The 17,861-nt window shown below is 43.6% G+C and overlaps 1 protein-coding gene across 2 annotated transcripts in view; it reads right to left on the reverse strand.

Moving 5' to 3' along the window:
* The window catches only part of ATP8A1 (ATPase phospholipid transporting 8A1), a 214,776-nt gene that overhangs the window by 156,558 nt on the left and 40,357 nt on the right, over window positions 1-17,861 (reverse strand). For both annotated transcript variants that reach the window (XM_080910104.1, XM_080910103.1), the window contains exon 5: window positions 17,263-17,308. In XM_080910104.1, the coding sequence (XP_080766230.1) occupies window positions 17,263-17,308 (46 nt within the window). The remainder of the gene's footprint in view (window positions 1-17,262; window positions 17,309-17,861) is intronic.

A 17,861-nucleotide genomic window follows, 5' to 3' on the forward strand; every position in this document is an offset into this window, starting at 1 on the left:
TGTTAAAGTAAAATGACTAGCCTACATCCATTTTCTAACAACAACCGTTATTCTGAGGTTGTACTAGTCTACATGGGTCACAGTACTTATCCATTTTAATCTTGAATAGGCAAAGACAATAAAGCAAGGGAGTCACAAATTTTTAATTAATAAGACCTTAGTACAAAGAAGAAACAGAAAAGAACCCTGTGTTACTTGGTCTCTAATAATGCAAAAACATTCCACGTCTGGCCTAGTAGAGAAGGGACAGAAGCTATTCTTCAATTATGAGAAGAGTATTTTATAGTGAACTTCCTGCTTTGTTGCACTGCGGTTACTCAGTACCTCTGTTACTCAGTACCTCTAGCCCCATCCACTCTAGGCTTGTGAGGCAATCCTGAGCCCAGCGATACACACCAAACACTGAAAACGGTACAAGTGAGGCAGGTGACACTGCACTTAGGACTTAAAGAAAAACACGAAGGCCCAGTGATTAATGACACACACGTTAAGTCCTTTAGAGAAAAGCCAAAGCTTGCCCTGCCATCAGAAACAGCACAGCACATACACAGTGTGAAATGACAAATGAGCAATTACCAGCAAAGAGCACGTGACATTCAGTTTCTGTTGATCTCAGAAGGGACAGAGTTGGAGCCGTCTAGCAAAGTCTTGAAAACAAGCTCATGACATTAAATAGCAAACCCAACATTAACTCCACATGCTGTTTTAAAACCAGCATTCTAGTGTACACTTTTCTAATCTAGGTAAATACCATCTGTGAACGCCAAATTCTCTTATAAGGCTCATGTGTTACTCTGTTCTTTGTTTCTAATGTCTTGTTCCTCTTCTGTCACGTAAGATATCAGATGCTGACAGAAAAACAAATGCAAGAACAAATACCTTGCAAGGCACTTTGATGAGAAAACTTTATTAAATTCAAGTGGAAGTCTAAGACTAAAGCACGTCTAACATTGTAACTATACGCATGTTAAAATTCTTATTTTTATGCTACTCAAACAGATAAGGGCCAGGGATCTGAACCATATACATTCAGGACTGTATGTGGTCTCTAAAACTCTTAAGGCTAGCACAGTACACCCAGAGGATCCCAGGAGGAAGGTGGCTCTTCACCAATGTACACAGAGTACCTGGAGTCCAGAGGACATATCTCACAGTACAAGCCCGGGCTTAGGCTGTGCCCATGCTTCCTAGTGTCTATCTCAGAATGGTTTGTCAACGTAAATCAAGATGGAAGGAGAGAACATGCTGCCTGCTACTTATAACCTTGTAGGTCAAATGTAAACGCGTATCCACAGAGAGGCAGCCAAGTGCTGTCCATGTGGACTCTTAACTAGATTAAGTGATGGTCAGGCAAAAATACTTGGAGATTTCTTTAGTGACATTGATTTCCTTCAGAGCTCATTTCCTCTAAAGCAAATGTTTTTCCAGATACAATAATAACCCCTTTATTATATGTGTATATCTGTACAAAAGTGTGCATATATGTATGTTTGCATGTGGGGTATATACCTATGTACATATATATATGTGTGTGTGGCCTGTTGCCCTGCCCTGAAGACTGCAGGTTGGTTACCACAGCTACTTGGTAAAATGTGGGGTATAATACAGGGTCTGAGATCCTAACCCTAGTCCTTGTACATTCCCAGCAAGAGGTTTACCCACTGAGCCATCCTCCCAAGACTTAATGCTGTTCTTCCATTGTGGTGTATTCATTTTTAATCTACTGTTTCATATTTCTAAAAACAATTTCAAGTCTGACATGAAAATAAAGGTGTTCTATGGGGCAGAATGAATGTTTTGACGATCAACTGAATAGCACAGTGACTGCAGTTAACACTTCCTATACCTGAAAATTAGATAGGTCTGAATAATCTCACCCAAGAAAATCATGTGAGGGACAGACCTGTTAATTAGACTGATGCCACCCACCAGAATAAACACATCCAATCCCCTGTGGGCACTGTTATTTTAGGAGCATTTCCACAATCAAAATACCACAATCTGCAGATGCTTAAAGTCCTGACCATAGAAAATAGGCTTTATACACAACCTGTGCACATCCCCCGCAATAATTTAGATGTCTAGGTTATTGGGATTGCCTAAGGCAATAAAAACACTGGACAAACAACTATTATTTTGCAGTAACTAGGATATAATAGAAAAATGTCTGCCCTCACTCAATATATACATAATTTCTTATATTTTAATATCTTTTGACCTGAGGTCGTCTGAATCTGTAAATGTAGAGCCTATTGGTACAGAGCACTGACTACATAGCAAAATGCAAAGTGTCATAAATATATATTTAGACACATGGAAATTATGAAATTTTGCAAAAAAAATAGAGCACTGATTGTCATATGTTAGGAATCAGATATAAAATTACATGAGGAGAAAATAAAGCATTTGAGCTTATCGGGAGGCTATCTCTAAGGTGACTACATGCTGTGATGTGTGCACAGAAGCCTTCCACTACATTCCTAGTTTCCTGCTGTCTCACACCTGGCCTGTTCCCCTCCGTTACAGTATCTGCCTTGCTCATCCTCATGAAACTTTCCTTCCAGCTGAAGTAAAACTTACAACACAGCTTATGCGTTCTAGTCCACGAGCTTTAGAAAGTGTGACTATCCAGGTCTCTACAGGCTCTCATTTGTGGATTCAACTAATTGGGGCTAGAAAAAATTCTTTTTTTTAAAAAAAAGCAACTATGGCTATATAGAACATACACAGACATTTTTAAAAAAAAATCATCATTATTTTCTAACCAAGACAGACATTATAATTATTTACATAGCATTTATATTAAGTTGGGTACTATTATAATTTTAATACAAGGTATCCCTACAGGTTCATAATTTTAAAAGCTGACCCCAGCAGGGAGTACTATATTATAAGACTCTGGAAACATTAGAAGACAGTCTAAATGAAGGCAGAAGGAAAATACTATTTTTCTTCCCTTGAAGATTGCATGGGGTACTGAGTCTTTTCCTCTCTCTCCCTGCTTCCTGTCTGCCCCCAGCTGCTCAGTGCTCCATCCCACACTCCCGCCACCATGATGCTCTACTTAGGTCCTCAGAGCCAAGTGACCATGGGCCACCTCTCCAGCCTGAGGATCATCAATTCTTAAAACATAGCAAAAACACATACACAAACACAACAAAATAACGAATCCCTTTAAAACTTTGATTTAGAGCTCAAGTCTTTTAATTCATGGCTAAACCATATCCACCCATTTACATATGTCTGCACTAATTTTCTCTTAGATATATCTTCAAATTTTTCAGTAAATTATCTTTCATAAGTCTTTCTGATATTAATTTTTTCTGTTTTAAAATGATTTAAATTTCAATTTTTAAAATCCATTACTGATAATATATATAATACTTTGGTACAATCATCTTTTTATCAAGAAACTTACCTCTTATTAGTTTAGGTATAGCATTTTAAAATTATGATGAATAATACTTTCTAAACAACTTGATTTTTCTTTATATTAAGAATGGCAGGCTGGAGAGATGGCTCAGTGGTTAAGAGCACTCACTGCTCTTCCAGAGGTCCTGAGTTCAATTCCCAGCAACCTCATGGTGGCTCACAACCATCTGTAATGAGATCAGATGCCCTCTTCTGGTGTGTCTGAAGATAGCTACAGTGTACTAATAAATAAAACAAATCTTAAAAAAAAAAAAGAGAATGGCACACATGCTTCTAGAAGGGTTTGTTACAGTCCTCTGCCTCTCTGTTCATCTCATTTTCAAAAGGTAATTTCTCCTATTGTAGACAAACACCTTGGAAAATCTACAGTTATTTTACTAATAAAAATGTCCCATGCTCAGGGCTAAGGGAGCAGGCAGAGTGTGGTTCTGGGAATCCAGGTCATGGTGCTCACTATTTGTCTGTAGCTCCAGCTCCAGGGGCCAACGTCCTCTGCTTGTCTCTCTGAGCACCATGTACACAAGCGTAAACATAAACACATGCACCATACATACACATAAGTACGGTAAAATCGTTTAAAACGCCTTGTTTTTAAGATATATTTTAATTTTCCTATTCTCAAAAGGACTGTGTGCACATGTGTGAATGTACACGTGTATGTAGTATGCCTGCATGTGCACTTGTGCGTGGGGGAATACATGTGAGACATCAGGTGTTCCATCCAACCTTATCTTTCTGGTTCTTCACTGACCCAGATGCTCGGTGATTGATTAGTCTGCCTGGCAAGACAACTCAGGGAATTTGCCTGTCCTGCCCCATGCTAAGGTGATCGCCGGCTACAACTCTGACATTTTGTTGTTGCTTTAAATAGGTGTGGGGATCTGAGTTCAGGTTCTCATGCTTGTATGACAGAGTATTACCAATGGAGCCACCTCCCTAGTCCCCATACACGACTTCCTATGGCCTAGCTACTGTTCACTCCCATGATTATTCCTGGCCATTCCCTTCTCTCTCCCTATGTTCTCTGTGCTCAAAGCACCATGCCCCTTTTTGCCTCCTTTTATACATGATTCTGTATCTGAAGCATTCCTCCATCCCCATCACCCGAATCTCAGGATTCATACAACACTCTCAGGAACTTCTGTGACACCTGGTCTTTTATCACGGTAAGTAAGCTGTTTTTCTCCGAAGCACAGAACCCAGTCTTACACACACACACACACACACACGCACACACACACAGAGAGAGTTATAATTAGAGAGGACTTGTCTCCTTCCCAGCCACTGAGAGCCATAAAAGTGTCAACCCCTCCTCTGCTGCTTACTCTTGTATGTCCAGGGTTACAACACAGCCACTCAAGAGCACCTGGTAAGCACTTGCTGGATGAGATGCTGGGTCCGTGGTATTTGCTCACGGTTGAGAGCACAAGCAGTCTGAATGGTAGTTACGTAAGCGTATTGGTGATACCCCACGCCTTAGTAAATGTCACATTAAAAATGACATGCACATGGCATATACTATACAGTTGTAGAGTAAACCACTTTAGCAGTTTCTTACAAAGTTCGTCACAGTCACCACAGGACCCATAAGTCCCACTAGTAGGTATGAAGCCCCGAGAGAAGAGAAAACCTATTTCACGTACACCTTCTGCATGGCCGCTCACTGCAGCATTATTTCTATGAAGCCCAAGGTGGAAACCATCAAGATGTGCATCAACTACTGTCCAGATGAGCACAGTGCAGACTGCCCATTCGATAGCACGCTGTGTGTAACAAAGAGGAACCGAGAGCTGAGACCAGGATGACGTGGACGCACCCTGAAGACGTGCCGACTGAAAGACGGCAGTCAGACAAGGCCATCGCAGACTGTACGGTCACACTTATGTGAAGTACTTAGAGTAGACACATCCATGGAGAGGGGCTGCAGATTCGTGGTTGCCAGGGCTCAGAGAATGGGACAGCAGCAGCTGACCACTCACCTATGTGGGTTTCTTTATGGAATACTGAACGTGTGCTGGACTTGGGTGGTGTGGTGAGGTACACAATCTTCCGAGTCATTGGAGGTCCCCAGGTTGCCCATTCTAGATAGGGAATACCTTGGCAAGGCACGGGATGACTGAGTCAGAATAGCCACACGAGGATGCAATGAGCTATTTCGACATTTGCTTAAAATAGGTTTCTCAGTCTTATAAGTTGCTTAAAAAGATTGAAAGTGTTATGTAACATGAGATGAAGCAACGTCCTCTGTTCTCTGATGTCAGCTTGGGGCTACCCCTCTGGCACTGCCATCTAATCTGGTCCTCTTGAACGGACGCCACCGTAGCAGATGTCTGCTACTTCGCCTATAAAAATAGCGCCGGACCGCTCTTCTGGCTCTAGTTAACGCTGCCAGCGTCCCAGCTAGAGTGATCGTCCAGCTCTCCTCCTGTCACCATGCCTCTGTGTCCCAGGAGTCTCTCTGCCTCTGCCCAACAGGACCACTGGTCCATCTTCACCACACAGATGTTTCTTGTTGCTTTACCACTGCAGAGGTAACTGGAAAACACTGACTGCTGAAAAACTCTACCTACTGAAGAAAGCTTTAAACGCGGTGCTAGTCAATGACACAGTATCTGCCCCCCCCCCCATTTTTAAGAATGTAATTACATGAACTCTTCTGTGTCTGCACATCTATTCTATGGCCCTTGAGTGGAGGTCAGAGCTGCTCTCTCAGTTCACCTTGTGGTTCTGGATATTGAACTCAGGTCCTCCAGTTCCGTGGCAACCTTACCCAATGAATCACCCCACTGCCCCCTTTGTATTTTGGAAACGGGTTCGAATTATACGATATGGGCGGGCTGGCCTGGAACCTTCTAAACAGGCTAGGCTGACCTTGAATTCAGACCTGCCCGCTTTGCCTCCTGACTGCTGGGATTAAGTGGAGGTGCCACCGTTATGTGTAGTATAAGCTAACCTTGAATTTGTTCCACGTGGAGGCTGGCCTTAAACTTTTTATCCTTTTTGCCTCTACCTCCCAAGTTCCAGGTTAGTCATGAGCCACCATGCCCGGCTATCATTTTATCAAGTTGGAAATGAACACGTTTCCGGGAAGGCAAACAGCTTCACCAAGAAAAAGCTGCAGCTTCTTGCCTCAGTACGATTATCACATGCATCAAACTCAAAGACATACTTGCTTTCTTGAAGAAAAAATACATATACATAAACATACACACACACACACATATACCCACATACACACACACACATATATGTATATATATATACCCACATACACACACACACACACACACACACATATACCCACACACACATACACACACACACACACACACATATATGTATATATATATACCCACATACACACACACACACACACACACACACACATATACCCACACACACATACACACACACACACACACACACACATATATGTATATATATATACCCACATACACACACACACACACACACACACACACACACATATATGTATATATATATACCCACATACACACACACACATATATGTATATATATATATATATATATATATATATATATATATACCCACATACACACACACACACACACACACACATACACACACACACACACACACACACACACACACACACACACACGTTTTATATCTGACAAAGATATCACACAGAGCCAACTGGCTTGTGACAAACATCAGCTGGTATGGCCTTGTGAATGACAGTTGGTAGTGAAGCAGAGGGTCAGTAGGACAGCTCAATGGGCAGGCAGAGGGTCAGTAGGACAGCTCAATGGGCAGGCAGAGGGTCAGTAGGACAGCTCAATGGGCAGGCAGAGGGTCAGTAGGACAGCTCAATGGGCAGGCAGAGGGTCAGTAGGACAGCTCAATGGGCAGGCAGAGGGTCAGTAGGACAGCTCAATGGGCAGGCAGAGGGTCAGTAGGACAGCTCAATGGGCAGGCAGAGGGTCAGTAGGACAGCTCAATGGGCAGGCAGAGGGTCAGTAGGACAGCTCAATGGGCAGGCTACTTGCCACAAAACTCAAGTACCCGACTCCAATACACAAAGACCATGTTTGCATAGATCTCTAGTCAGGGGGAAGGATGTGCTGCCACATGAAAGGGAAGGCCAGGGAAGTCCCAGGAGCCTCAGAGAAATCTGGGAACAGCTCCGTGGGGCTCCTGTCATTGCCCTGAGACATGGATTTTGAACTTCCCTGATAAATATAAAACTCTTGGTTCCAGGGAAGCCCGGGTAGAGGTTTCCACAGTTTGCATCTACTAGACAATCAAGTCAGACTATAGCTTGTTAAGTCAGGTAAGCTACTCATCTATAGACTGATAGATTTTTAAAAATCCTATCTACAAACTACACTTCTGATTCATCAAAATCCATATAAACTTTTCCCTGGCAAACAATTTCCCAAGCACCATTTCTTAAGCTGCTCCTGGGTACAGGGCCTAGGAAATCCAGATGGTAAGTAGGACGTTCTAATCACTAGCCCACCCTGCCCTCTAGGCCAGGGCTCAGAGCCACACTGACAGGTGCTCAAGAGACAGTGCATGATCACACCCCAATCAAAAATGCCACTTAAAGGAAATTCTGGCCTCCTCTTCATCTGTGCCAAGGGCAAGTGGCACTGAACTCTATCTGCATGACTGTACCCTGCAGGAGCAAGTCCATGAGGTGTGCTGCTGATTCCAGGGCAGTTTGTTTCTAAGTCTGACACAGTCAGACTTACGCCTTAGGCATCTGCAGCAACACACTCACCAGCAACAAGCGAACTTTCATTGCACTGACCACAACCCAGACAGGTATAAACCACTTCAGTTGTGTCCATGTGGTTCATACTTGACATTCAGTCCAAAGTCTGCACGGGCTTGGATGAATCAGTGTGTACATTGCCGCTGTCTCAGTGCCATTTAGAGCCTAACTGAATAGAGTGCACTGTGAACCTGCAGCAGGCCCCTGCTTCACACCATTCGTCCCATGGGTCTGCAGGACAATAGACCTGGGCAGACATGAAGAGGTTCCATCACCCTTCTTCCCCTCAATCTTCCCCCCTCCGTGTCTTCTGCCCCTGAAATACAGGGGGCAGAAATAAAGGAAATACACAGCCTAAGGCTGCACACACTTTAGGCTCTGAGAGCAGTACAGAATCTGGTAATGTCTAAAAAAAAAAAAAAAAAAAAAAAAAAATCAGGCACAACAGTAAACCGAGGCTTGAACACCAGCCAAGGACACTTGTCAGTCACAGTTCCGCTGCTGACTTTCCTTTGGGACTGGTTCCTGCCAGCTAACCCTTTGAACAATTAAAACAAGCACCATCTCATGCAGTGTGCTGGCAAGAGAACCAGGAACCTAGCTTTTAAAATCTGTACCCTCCTCTAGCTCCACTCTAACTACTTCAGAGAAAGCAGGAAATACTGAAGTGGCCTGTGCCAAGAGGCTAGTGAGTTTTGCTGGTCCAAAGGTAGCAACACTCACTCTGTTTAGAATACATACTGCTCCAGAAGGAGAGAGAGCCTGAGGCAGGAAAGAATTTTGCCTCTTGGTGCTTTGACAGCATTCTGAGTTGTAAGCCCCCCCCCCCCCCCACCCCCGCCATCCAAACACACCTGCTAGAGTTTCCACACAGTCTAATTAGGGTGCTGCATGGGAGGGCTCAGACATTCAACCAACACCTCAAAGGAGGCCTTCTTAACCCAGCAGGATATTGGCTGGCACCTTTGGTGCAGTGGGTTTCTTCTGTGAAAGGCAAACATTCTTTTAGAGTACTTGGGCCCTTCCTCACCAAAGGTCTGGAGGAGGCCCTGGGAGTCACACAAACAGCACTGCAGCCTGGCTCAATGTCATGCTCAGAGCTTCCTAGAGAGATGTCACCCATCTCTCTGAAATAAGAGATCTGTCACTTGGGACAGCTCTGAAAGTTACTGCCTACCCTTGGGGGGGGGGGTCAGTTACTTCCCAAAGTAGGTAGAAAGAGGCAGATCTTCTTAAAGTATAACACAAGAGAGGGGAGTAGAAACACACACACACACACACACACACACACACACACGAAAGGTAAGTGTGTTTCATTTCCTCTCTGGAAGTAAGCCTTTGAGAGAGATTTTAAGGGTATGGTGAAGGTGAAGTCAAGACTCTAGACCTGTGTAAATAAAAGAAACCAATATAGTCATACTGAAGCACCGTTCGCTCACGTAGCACACTCTCACTGTAAAACAGTTCAAAGGTGGATCGTCATGCAGCCCAGAAAGACAGTACCTATAAGTATTTTGTCTACACTTGACTATAAGGCAAAATTAAATCTCTAGATATACTGTCAAGCCATTGTCTTCTACTGACACAAAGGACAAAGGAAATGTCATCGGTTGATGTCTCCTGAGTACTGTTCACACTGGCCTCAAGTCAGCTGAGAGCATTTCTATAAACTCAATTATAAAACTTTAGAGTAGTCTCCAAAGCCTGTCCCATTGCAGCCACACAGCAGCACTGAGATCCCATGCTGGGCACCCAGGGCCTCCTGGGTAACTCTAGCAACCTGTGTTTTAAGGAGCCCTCTGAGGGACTCAGAGCCATAACCAAGTTTGAGGGCCAGTGCTTTAAAAGCAAACGGACAGTGTCAGGAAAAAGATAGAGAGCGGAGGGATGTGTTCTATGGAGGTGTGGTGAGGTGTGAGGGCAAATGCGCACCTCTGGCAGGTCCATGTTGCTCATCCCTTCACCTTGAGGGACCAGACACACAATGGTATAGTATAGGATAGTTTATTCAGGGCACAGAGAGGGGAGTTAAGAAGGTAGTGGGGGCAGAGAGAAGAGGAGAAGAAAAAGAAGAGAAGAGGCCAGCCATGAGCATGTGGAGAGAGAGGGGAGAAGGGAATGGAGAGAGGAGGGACAAAGGGGTAAAAGCAAGAGAAGCAAGAACAGGAGAGTGAAGTGAGGGAAGCAGCCCCTTTTATAGTGCCAGGAAACTGTGGGGCAGAGCATAGCTGGCTGTTGCCAGGTAACTGTGGGGTGGAGTTTAGACAGAATCCTAACCCAGAGGAAGTAACAGGACTAGGGCACAGGGCTAGCAATCCTCTATTCCCTATACCTCTAGTACCCACAATTCTCTACTCTCAATACCACTAGTATCCACAATTCTCTACTCTCAATACCTCTCGTACCCACAATCCTCTACTCTCAATACCTCTAGTACCCACAATCCTCTACTCTCAATAACTCTAGTACCCACAATCTTCTAATCTCAATACCTCTAGTGTCCAAAATCCTCTACTCTCGATACCTCTAGTACCCATTAGATCATAAGCCTTTTTCTTTACTTCATTGAGAAATTTCTTACAAGAAAAATCTACCTGCCAGGCCTCACGAATCATGTCTCAATTCCTTGGCTTTTGTTTTTTAAAGCTTCTCAATTGTTGTTCTGTTAAAAATTGGAAATAGACTTAGTCCAAAGCTATAAAGCCCTGTGACTTTTGATAAGCAGGGTGGCATGGCTATTTCAGGCCTGGTCTTTTAAGTCAGCACTAAAACTTGGCAGAGTTTCCTCCCTCACCTCCAGCCCAGGGGAATCTAACCACTACAGGTTCCCTTCTGTCTTCCTAGTCGCCACCCTAGTTCCTATCCCTAATCAATTAAAAACAAGGCCATTTCTGTACCTTGTCCTGCCCTACATGGCTGTCTACTACTTTTAAAATCATACCGGCAATCTGGTCAAACCCTTCAACAATTCCTCTAGCCTTCTTACCAGGGTTTTATAAAGCTCCCCTAAACATGCATGAGCCTGACTTATCTTTATCCATGTGCTCTTGTTGCTTCCTCAACGTACATCTCAGCAGTTGTCAAAACAAACCATTTGCTATTCCCAGGTGTAACCTCACCTGCCCACATTCCACAGAGCTGTCCACAGTAGCCTTTTACCCACAGTTAGCATCCTAAGCCTTCCGCTCAGTGGTTTACCATTCATTTGTCGTGAAACTCCCAAATGTCATTTATGGATTCCACTTCTCTCAGATGGTCCTCAATACTCTCTCTGGCTTGTATATCCACCTTCATTTTATCTTCCCTTTCTGGCCCTAATGTCCTGCCGGTCGGGGATGAACACCTTTTGTAATTCTGCACAGGTCTTAGCACTGGGAAGTTGTTCAAGACAGACTTACTACAGAAAAACAACAAATGCCTTACATGTATTTGAATCATACCTATTCTTTCCCAGGAAAGAGAGGTATGCCCACACAGGAAGAAAAACCAAGAGCTAGGTAAAGCAGCAACTCTGAAGTCAGACTCCTGTCCATTAAACTGTTCTCAGAATGTATATATATATATATATATATATATATATGTGTGTGTGTGTGTGTGTGTGTGTGTGTGTGTGTGTGTGTGACACACACACACAGTGGGTTTGGTTCCTCTGTGTACATCTTTTATTTATTGGAGAAATGAAATACAAGCTGGACTGTATTTCTCCACAAATAAATACCACTTCCCTATCCAAGTTTATAGTGGAGGATTTCCCATTGACCCAATTTACCCACAATCCTAAGACATTCAAATTAATTTGGAAATATTACCATCTTTTGAGATGTGTGAGGTTATTCACATTATCCATGCATGTGACTCTCAAAACAATCCTTTCTAAGAACTGTATACAGGTAAGCTGATGTTCGTGCAGTAAGGTAGCATGCTCAGGCTTACTGGATGGGAGGAGCCCATTGTATGTGGGGAGCCTGCAGTGGGGCAGAGGGCACTGCCCCTCTCTTTTCAATAGCCCGTGAGTTGGCGTTATGTTACTCCTTTGTCAGCTCTGAAGTGCACTGAAGCAGATGAACTGTCCTATTAGTGGGTCCCTTCAGATGGATTACCCAGACGACACCTCAATGCCTTTTCTCCAGAGGACTCTAAAAGTGGTTTCCAGGGGCAGGAAGCAGCCAACAAGTTCTGGCACCACAGGCTCCTGCTAGTGTGACGATAATCGCGACCTTCCTCTCCTGAAAAGGTCTGTGCAGTATTAGGGAGGAAATTCGAGGTGTAGGTCAGCGTGTGAGATTTACAGTGTGCTTAGATTAGGAGGGATAGAGAGGGGGCTCATAGGTTTAGAGCACTTGTTGCTCTTGTGGAGGACCTGGGGTGGTGGTCTATAATCATCCTAACTCCAGTTCAAGGCAATCCAGTGCCCTCTTCAGACCTCTACAGGCATCAGGCACACGTGTACACAGACATATATACAGACAAGATGTCTATACACATAAAATAAAATAATAAAATGAATCTTTTTAAAAAAAAAAAAAACCAGCAGTGTGCCCAGTGTTAGGGAAAGGATGAAGAGAGTGGAGGGCATACATGGAGGTGCGGTGCGGCGAGGTCTTGGGGGGCAAGGGAGATGCCTCTGAGGGGCCCATGTTGGGAATCCCTTTCCCCTGAGGGACCAGTCACATGATGGTATAGTACAGAATAGAGTTTATTCAAGTCATGGGAGAGTTAAGAGGGTAGTAGATGCAGAGAGAGAGGGAAGTAGAGGAATAGAGGAGAGGAAAAGTAGAGGCGGGCCATGAGCACATGGAGGGAGAGGGGGGGAAGGGAAGGGGAAGAGGAGGGATGGGGGAGAGCAAGGCTGCAAGAGAGCAAGAGCAAGAGAGTGAGGAGGGGTCAAGCAGTCCCTTTTATAGTGTCAGGTCACTGGGGCGGAGCATCTACTGCCAGGTTAGTTGAGGGGACGGGTTTACAGAATCCCAACAGCCAGCTTAAAAGAATTTCATATTGTCTTTTCTACAAAATTAAATTACAGAGCCAAGTTCATTAAACAAAGACGTGCTTTTTTTTCCCACAAAATACCTACTGTTATAGTAAGAGACGGTATTATGAAAACTAAGTGTAGTAATATCAGCTCTCATCCAACTACAAAATCAAGCCAGGGGGTCAGCAGGTGCCTCTGTCTCCCACACCTCACATTCAGGACATACATACAGTATCCTGTAGGGAGTATGTCCAAACCTGGGGTTTTAAAACAGTACTTCCATTCACTTGAGAATTACAAATTTTTCCAAATATCTTAGTCTGTGCTCAGGCTCTTAGGTCTTATGTCTAACTATCTTAGTCTTTCCCCAGTCCTCTCTATGTCATGATTTTACATGAGATTCTCATAGCATTCCACAGGAAACTGGAGACATGGTTTCAACATTTAAAGACAGAGCTAGCAGAACCACCATAATAAATCCCCATGGAGATCGGCTTCAGTGTCCACATTACAGCAGCAGTGACAACTGTCTAGTCCACAGAGTTGGGTTTGGCATAAACAACCCAGTTCATGGGAGACAAGGAGAGACCCCCCTGACACCTCTGTGTGTGTATGAGTGTGTGTGTGTGTGTGTGTGTGTGTGTGTGTGTGTGTGTATGTCACGAGCACACGTGCGTACAAGAAAACTGAGCTGGAAAGAAGAAATCAGAGGAGGCAGAGGTAATTTAGATGCACTCCAGTACAGCCCCCCCCCTAGGGCTTTGAATAATAGAAGTGATAAGTAGATACCGAGTTGGGTGTTCACAGGAGGCAAAGACAGGGCACGGAGATGGCGCAATGCCCACCGGTGAAGGTCAGAAAGTGTGAGAGCTCCCACCACGCTCTTATTAGATCAGTGCCCGTAAAGTGAGTGTGTACTCGAGTGCGTGCACATGCTCATACACACACACACACACACACACACACACACACACCACATATGCATGTGCTGCATGCAGCAGCATCTGCTAAGACAAGACCCTAATCTATAGATAAGCAAGAGACAGTTCTGTCCTCTGCAGTGTTCCTGTCTGTCATGTACACAACACCTTTACAGTAGCAACCAGGTATTTAAAAAAAAAGCAACAGACCACAAAACTCACCCAGACTCGTGCATACCTGAGCTTGTTAGCATCAGTGTACGCTCTGCCCTTCTCTGAAACTAGGTTCTTGGAAAATAATAGGAACGTCGCATTTGTCATATCCCTAAGCCATCTGCTCAGCCAACATATGGATCTCTAAGGCAAGAGGCAGAATTTCTCCAAACATATTGAGGACAAGCTCAAACTTAAAGCCTAGTTGCAAAGTTCTGAGTCGGAGCCAACTTCATTTAGCTGGTCAAAACGAGGTGCCAGACCGTCAGCAATCTATAGCTAAGCGGCTGAAAATGTTGGAAATGAATTATCACTTTTTGTTTGGAGTCTATAGAGGTGACTAGAATGACACAATGGGGAGACTTTTCAGTGTCCTACACAAAAGATGAGAGAACACTCTAGGAATACCCAAGAGTGAACCCAGGCACTGGAGGAGAAGGCATCCTCTCATGCATCATGTCTTGGCAAACATTTAGAAAAGTCTAAGCTTCATGCTTTAAATCTCTGTCAAAATTAATCACCCGTCATAAATATCCCCCCCCCCACAAACCGACCACTGCCTCAATACAGAAAACCGAGTTTCACTCCAGTCTAATGACAACAGATGGCTGTCCTATTAAGTAATTTGAGTTATCTGACAGCAAATAGCATCCTGTTCCAACAGTTTTCTTATCTCCCATCGTCTGCCAAACCAAGAATACCAGCGCTCAGACTAGGGGAGGCTAAGCAGGAAGATGCCAATCATGCAGGCAAGAACTCCAAAAGCATCAGCATTATTTCTTGGCTATGGGACTTCCAAGTAACCTGGTTCCCGTGGCTGAGTCTGTACCGTTCATTTCATAAGCTAGTCTCATTTACACTTTGTGGGGAAGCCTTCTCTCACAGGTCTCCATTTGCAGTCAGAAGAGAGAATCCTGGATCATCCCGGAACCTCATGTAGAGGATGGAAAAACCCAGGAAAAACCCACAAAGAATTTGCTGTACCTGAACAGGAACATTTTGGCAAGTGGAGATATAAGTAATCAGGGTCCCTCCGACACAAAGTGCGTGTAACTAAATTCGTACAACTACGACAACTGTCTTGCAAGGCTTGCAAAAGACCTACCACCGGTCACTGAAGACCAGAGCCCTCTGGGAGTGGAAATTGTGTACTAGAAAAGTACTTGCGTAGCTGTGCTTCAAAGGCTGCCACTGAATATTCTCAGCAACGTGATGACAATTGCAGGAGCTGCTCACTGTCAGAACACCAGCACCTGGGTATCTAGACAGCCCCTCACCCGCCTTGTCCTTATGACTGCTCCTTTGCATCTAAACTTCTGGAGTAGCTTCCTGTTCCTCTCCCATGATCCTTTCTGTTCTTTATCCTCTACTGTTCATTCTACTCCTTAGCTATAGCTACTGAGAACAGACAAGGAAAGCTGGAATCTCTTTCGCCTGGCATTTAAGGTCTCATAAAACATGACACTAGCCAATGGTTGAAATCATGTGTCTGTTTCTCTCTGATAGGGGAATCTCTTAGGAGCACTCAGCACTGGGTCACTCTAATAATAGCATGATCCAGCAATCAGGTGATGTTTTTGTTTCCCAGGCTGTCTTCTCTTCCCCCTTCCCACTTAACCCCATACCTCTCTATTCATCCAGTCTTCCCCAAATTTAACACCTAGCTTGTGATGATCCAGGATTTTTTCCATTTTGGGGCTTTACAGCCTCAGACATGGGAATACTATTTGACACAAAACTCCAATGACTCATTGAAATGGTATAGCCCAATCGCCATCATCTTCCCAAGTCTCTAATATTGTACTTAAGCCTTTCCCCCCATGTATGTATCTTAATGAAGAAGTTGCAAGCTCTTCAAAGTTAACATTCCACTTGTTCTTCTCTTATATCCTCATAGAATTAATCTTTAAGTAGAGACTCTAAATATTTATGCTAATAAACACATCCTCTTCAAATGTATATATATATATATATATATATATATATATATATATATATATATATATATATATAAAACCTAGCAGATGTGGTCTTTGGTAGGAAGTGGTGAGAAAGGGGGAGAAAATAGAGCAGTGCTTTTCAACCTTCTTAACACTGGGACTCTTTAATACAGTTCCTCATGCTGTGCTGATCCCCAGCCACATTTCATTGCTACTTCATAACTGTAATTTTGCTACTGATATGAATCATCATGAATTGATATCTGATCTAAGTATAACGATATCTGATATATGACCCTCCCAGGGGTCTCGATCCACAGGTTGAGACCCCTGACATAGAGCCTCCCCGACAGGAGCAACAGTAGATACTGTGCTTACTGACTAGGCGATGCTAAAAGGTACCTGGTTTCCTTCTCACCGGACAGCTGCTGAAGGAGAGGAGTTTCTCAGTGGGAGCAAGCTCAGAGTTGGCCTAAGATGTCTGCTTTCAAGTTCTAGATACTTTTTAAAAATCTAAGAGCCATGGTCCTCTTGGCCTGTGTTGAAGGTCATTTTGGTTGGTCTACACCATAAAAGGCTGTAAATGCCACGCCCATTCAGAAGCTGGCCTGGTTTTAACTGTGTGCATTATTTCAGTGGGTAATTCCATCTGCCTTCATGGAATAACTCAAGTGGGTTTCACACAAGTAACAAAACTTTAGATAACTTACAATCATTTCTATAGCCAACACTCTTCACAAATAAAATAAAGCAATTTTTTATAGTTTTAACATAAAGGAAAACTTTAGACCTTATCGAAAATATATTTAGAAGCACAAAGGTTAGAAACACATATGTTGAAATATGGCTTTTTCAAAACTATCACTCTCATGGGAAGTTACCTGCTAAGGAAGCTGAGCTAGGACAGAAAGGATTCCGACACAATAGAGTATTCTCAACTGAATCACATGTAAGTGAAGCGTCTGCAGACATGGCAGTGAGCAAGCTTGGTAAGCAGAAGAAAGAAGACATAACGGTCCTACCTTGTGTCTGTTTCTTGTTCACAGCATTGTCAGCTTTATGTCGTTTCTAAAGTTTAGAACAAAACAAAATTTCAGTGAAAAACTGAAGGAGATCCATCAAGCAGAATGGTACCAGAGTAAACAAAGATCTTTTAACTCAGGCCTCCTCCTCCTCGGTATTTTGTCTTTCTACACTCTTAAGTGGGGGTGTTGTTAGAGCACCCCCTGCTTCCTCCTACAGGACTTCGCCCTGGTAGCACAGGTTTGGGGCCCTCGGAAAGTTCTTAAATAGCCAAGAGGTAGAATAACATTTTAAATCAAACTAGAAAAAAAAAAAAAAAGCGAAAGTCAGATTCAGTCTACTGCTTAAATAACTCACTCAGAAGATTGCCCAAGAGAACTGTGTATAGTAACTACCACTTAATAATGGGATTAAAGTGTTTTCAGCTTTGTGTGAAACTCATTATCTGACTAAGCTGAGTGCATTCTCCATGATAGGAAGGTGTGCTGGTGCCAGTTGACAACTAGAAACAAGTTCAGCTACCGCTTTTAGTACAGTCCCTTCTCTTAGTGATCACACTAACGCCTAGTTCGACCGGGGACCACCGACGAATAGATGA

The sequence above is a fragment of the Micromys minutus genome (genome assembly GCF_963924665.1).
Source record: "Micromys minutus genome assembly, chromosome: 1".
Lineage (NCBI taxonomy): Eukaryota > Metazoa > Chordata > Mammalia > Rodentia > Muridae > Micromys > Micromys minutus.